Source organism: Papaver somniferum, chromosome 3 (assembly GCF_003573695.1).
Source record: "Papaver somniferum cultivar HN1 chromosome 3, ASM357369v1, whole genome shotgun sequence".
Taxonomy (NCBI): domain Eukaryota; kingdom Viridiplantae; phylum Streptophyta; class Magnoliopsida; order Ranunculales; family Papaveraceae; genus Papaver; species Papaver somniferum.
Genome location: NC_039360.1, coordinates 223,800,098 through 223,805,376, shown reverse-complemented (window position 1 = coordinate 223,805,376; position 5,279 = coordinate 223,800,098). Strand labels below are relative to the sequence as shown.

General features: G+C 37.9%; 1 protein-coding gene across 1 annotated transcript; it reads right to left on the bottom strand.

The window, feature by feature from the left end:
- Positions 1-2,025: 2,025 nt before the first annotated feature.
- LOC113362166 (subtilisin-like protease SBT1.4) lies at positions 2,026-4,624 on the bottom strand. Its single transcript, XM_026605132.1, has one exon. It carries the CDS (start codon positions 4,612-4,614, stop codon positions 2,200-2,202), a length of 2,415 nt encoding a protein of 804 aa, XP_026460917.1. The 5' UTR covers positions 4,615-4,624; the 3' UTR covers positions 2,026-2,199.
- Positions 4,625-5,279: the final 655 nt, after the last annotated feature.

Below are 5,279 nucleotides of genomic sequence, written 5' to 3'. Positions count from 1 at the left end.
TGCATGTTTCTTAATTGCAAGCTTTTTTTCGGCAAGTAATTGACTTCAGTTTAGGAGCCAAAAAAATTTGAAATTTCTGAATCGGTTGACTCTGGTTTTGATGGTAAAGATTTGATCTTAATTCAATTGGATGATTTGTTGATAATGAAGATGAGTTAGATCTGTTTCTTTTCTAAAAGCTTCAAAAGTAATAGAAGCTTCTAATCTCCTAGTATGGACTACCAATATGAAGAGGATAGTGACAACACTGCCATGAACACCACTATTTTTGATTCAGAAGCTAAACTCATTCACAATTCCACCACTGGATGCCCCACGGAAAAAAAAAAAGTCAAGTGACCTGCAAATTTTTTTTACTCAACCGTTAAAACTAAACTAATCACACTAAACATAAAAAGATCCTAGAGATAGCTAGGAAAGGATACAAGAAAATCGGTTTATGAGCAAATACAATAACATCTACACGTAACTCCAAAGTCATCTGTGAAAATCCCAAGCGAAGACAATGTTTAATCATATTAAGAAACTAAAAGAATTAGTAAAAAGCATATAGATCAGATTAAAGATAAAAACTTTGAAATTTAAAAAACGGATTTTGATTTATGAGTTACTCGTTAATCACCCGATCCTCGGAGCTCCTCTTAAAAAAGTAGGAGTTGAAGTCTTGTAAATCCTTAGAAATGGATCACTTAGGTAGTGCTGTCAATAGTTTCTACATCTATCGAGAAAATATCAAAATTACATTTATAATATATATATGTATATATATATATTTTATTTGTGGATAAATAGGCCAAGTCACTGGTAAAATAAACGATAGAGACATCATGCCGAACACTTTTGGAGTCTACATTTGATCCAATGTGTGAATGTCTACATTCCCCATTGGTGATCGATATTATCTACGGAACTTTTCATCCGGTTTTGCTGTTTTTTCTTTTTCGACGATATATGGGTTCACCTGTGCAGTCAAGGGGAGCCCCTTACTTTTGTTCACTTCTTCCACACTGATAATGTTTCTAGTAGTACTGCTAAAAATGGAGTTTAAAGCAATTTGACTAATGGTGTGCACGTTGTGCGCAGCTCTGTTGCTTTAATGCGGCCAGCTCTAGCTGCTAATGCTTGTTTTTTTTTCTTTATTTTATTAAAAGCTGATGTTTGTAACTCTTTGAAATTGATCGTTTATGTTGTCTGGATTAATAAAATGCGCAGAAGACTCTTCATTGTTCCCCACATGACTGACCGGGCATCTTTACTACACCATGACCATCATGTGCTCTTGAATATTTAAATTTTTCTTTCAAACTATCCTGGAACTTGAATTTACTTATGTTGGGTGCAATAATCAAAAACAAGGTAAAATCAAATAAGTAAAAGTTATTCATCCTTAGTTCCTTTATAATGGAAGTGATCGATTTGATGAAACGGATGAGTTCCCCATATCTCCACAACAACAACAAGGCAAAACTTTGGAAAAACAGAGTGAGTCACGTGTTTAACACGTTGCCCTTAAGACAATAGCGTCCGACTACACTCACGAATGATGCTATAGCCCTCACAGGATGGAGATGCTCAACTTGAGCTTGGCAACTCCGAAAAAACCATAAAGGAAAATCTCGAACACTTGAGAAAACAATATAAAATGTTTTTTCCCTTAGAGGTCTCTAAATATAGAGCAACCCCTTTCCCATAGATTTTACAAAAGTAGTGAATTTATTTATATAATTGACAAATAAAACTTAAGAAGAAAAACTCCCCGATGTGGGACTAAAAGATTTATATAGTTTCTTAAAACTACTAAAAATTGGAAACTCCACAACGTGTGGGACTAATAAATTTCATTCACAAAAAAAAAAAATTATAATATTTATTAAAACTTTAGCAAAGTATTTTTTATTAATCGTTTTCGAATACCTTATACTCATTCAGTTTCTAATATGGGAGGTAGTGGGTTAGCAGTTGACTACTGGCTGTGTATACAGTGATGATGTATAAAATATGAGTAGATCATGGCCAAAATTTGATCTTCAAAAATAAATTAGCATTTATCGATCATTTGCAGTGTAGATAGTGTCTACATACTAAAGTGAAAAAAAGAAGAAGGGAAGTACATAGAATGTAGTGTACACATGACCGAAACTTGATACCCAGATACAAAATAAAGCGCGCCCGAAGACGCATACTCAAGAAATGAACTCATCAAACTGAAAATATCAGGCTGGTACTAGTAGAATCCCAGGTAAATGCGATTGGACTCCTAACTAGGTGCTCTCCGTCAGACCATTCAATGGACCCGAAATCAGAATTTTCTGTTTTATCCAAGCTTGTTACTCTCATAATATTGACCCTACTTGAAAATGAGATTGTGTATGTCAAAACTCGAGTTTTTCTACTGAACACAAGCTTTAGTGGGGAGACAGTGATCTTAACAGATGACGGAGAGTTTATCTTAACTTCATAAACTGCATTTGTTGATAGTCCAACATTCGTTACCGTTCTCACATACCTAACCTTACTAATTCCCGATCTGAAAATAACAGAGAATGAAGGATAGTTCAGGTCACCAGGACTTGCCAACGCGTACGGCCCATTGCAATCAACCTCTGTATGGGTGAATACGTGTGAGATGATTCTAGGAGAATAGTTTATGGAGCACAGGAAATCTGCATAATTGTCAGATCCGATGTCGTATACTAAACCTGGGTCAAGCGCTTTGTTTGGATCAACATGACCTGACCCAAGTTCGAATGGCGTCGCGTATCTTCTATCATCAAGGCAAGTAATATTGTTACGCGAATTATCCAAATTGTAAGCAGTTGTCATCAATGCAGACTTAATTGCACCTGGAGACCATGTAGGATGAGCAGTTTTAAGCAAGGCAGCGATTCCACTAACATGAGGGCATGCCATGGAAGTGCCTGATATTATATTGAAATCCACCCGCCTGCCATCCTCTTTCAACTTGGCCGGACCAATAGCTCCAGTCCAAGCAGCCAAGATATGAACACCTGGTGCAACAGTATCTGGTTTAAGAATCTCTGGCGTTATTGGATTTGGACCACGACTAGAAAATGCAGCAATTTTTGGAGATGATGGTGAAAACCCAACAGATGTTCCTTTAAAATCAATCACAGCCACTGGATAATATTTTTGTGCTTTATTCATCGCTCTTATATAATCTCGAATCTTAAGACCATTCTTATAACTAATCATTGTCCCAGGAATTAGATGTGGAACAGCAGTCAACCCTTCTCCTGCGGTTTTGGATTCCACAAGAATTACTCCAATTCCACCGGCTAATTTCACTGCATTCCCATGAGCAGCTCTTGGACCACCAGTCTCACATACAACAACATTTCCCCGCACCTTGCTGACATCTAATTTCCCTTCTTTGCAGATTTTACTACCGCAGTCACCACCGTAAACTAGTACATTAGACTCCGACAGCCGGCTTTTTCCATAAAACAATGAGACACCAGGAAGAACACTACCATCGCCTAAAATCACATCTGCAGGGAATCCCCGATCCAGTGTGGATGCTCCAACTGTCAGTAACCATGGTGCGACATTCCCTACAGTGTTTGGTTTAGGTCCACGATTTCCTGCTGAGCATACAACAATAATTCCTTTCTGCATAGCATGAAAAGCTCCGATCATGGTTGACTGCTGTTTGTATGGACGAGCTGTAGCACCGATTGAGAAAGAAATCACATCAACTCCATCTGTAATAGCTTTTTCAAACGCAGCAAGTATATCTGCTTCAGGACATCCAGCGCCTGGCCAACAGACCTTGTAAACAGCAATTCTTGCCGAAGGTGCCATTCCGTACGCTTCTCCAGCTGCGTATGGACCTAATGATGCACCAGAAACACCAGATCCAGCTGCAGTTGATGCACAATGTGTACCATGTCCAGTTGTATCTCTAGGTGACATTGAATCTGCAGAGCTCTCATTCATTTTGCTTTCAAGCAAAAACGCTTTGTATCCTTGCGAAAAAGCTCTAGCACCTATTATCTTCTTGTTGCAAGATCCTTTCGGAAAGTCAGGCCCTATCTCGCAAATACCCTTCCATCTTTTAGGCACTGGAGGCAAGTCATCATCATGGAAACTAACTCTTTCGGGCCATATCCCCGTGTCAAAAACACCGATAATGACATTCTCTCCATAATTTGAGGACGGCCAAATCCCGAATTTATCGCTAAGACCAAGAAACTCAGGTGTACGGGTAGTGTGGAGTTTGTGAATTTGCTCAGGGAGGACTGATACAATTCCAGGAACGTTACGGAGATAAGACGCTTGAGAAAGTGTGAGTCGAGCAGCAAATCCATGCATTGCATGGTCATAAGTGTAGAGGATTTGTTGAGGCTTATGATGTTGATTATTAGATGAGGAATAAGTAGGTGGGGGAAGAGATGCTAGAGTTGAGTAATACCACTCATGATGAGAAACAAAAACAGATGGTTTATCAGGTTTGGAAACGAAAACAATGAACGTCTTTAGTTGTTCATTATCTTCATGATCATAAGATGATGATGATGAAGAATATGCTAGAGAAAATAACGAGGATGTTAGAAAGATGAGAAGAAGAAAATACGCAGAAGAAGAAGAAGTCATTGTTATATGATTCTTCATATTTCTTCTGCTTCTTCCATGAGCACTTCGTGTTATATATATACATAAAGCTCTACCGCTTCGCTTTAACTTATAAAAATCAACTACTTCTGATCACGATGGATTTACTTATATTATATCTCATGCATGAAATGACCACTCACTACAATGCGATACCTTGCCATGTTAGGGGTAGTGGGGGTAGCAGTTGACTATTAGTAGTACGGTGATCATGCATGTAAATGAGTGTAATAGTGTGAGTCACTGTTTTGTTCATGAACATAGGGAAGTAAACTTCTCATTGCTAAGAATGGTGCTTGTTTAAATAGTGGTAGTAGAGAAGAGTTTGATGTTAGACCTTTAAATTTTGCATAACGTATATAGAAATGCTGAGGCTCTCTTATTTTAGGTTTAATAGGGTGTTTTCTGCCTAATCTTGGTCATGTCTGGCTTGTATTCTGCTGGTATCTTCACGTAGAGGATAATTGTTTGTAAAGATGATGATATTGATGATCTGATCAATAAATCAATTATTTCAGATGTTTCATTTTTCGTTCCAACAGTATCATCAGAATCGATTAAGGGTGAGGCAGGCATAGCCATCCTCTCATTAGTAAAATTATGATTGCTTTCATCATAGGTAACATCGAAACATTTCCAGAGATATT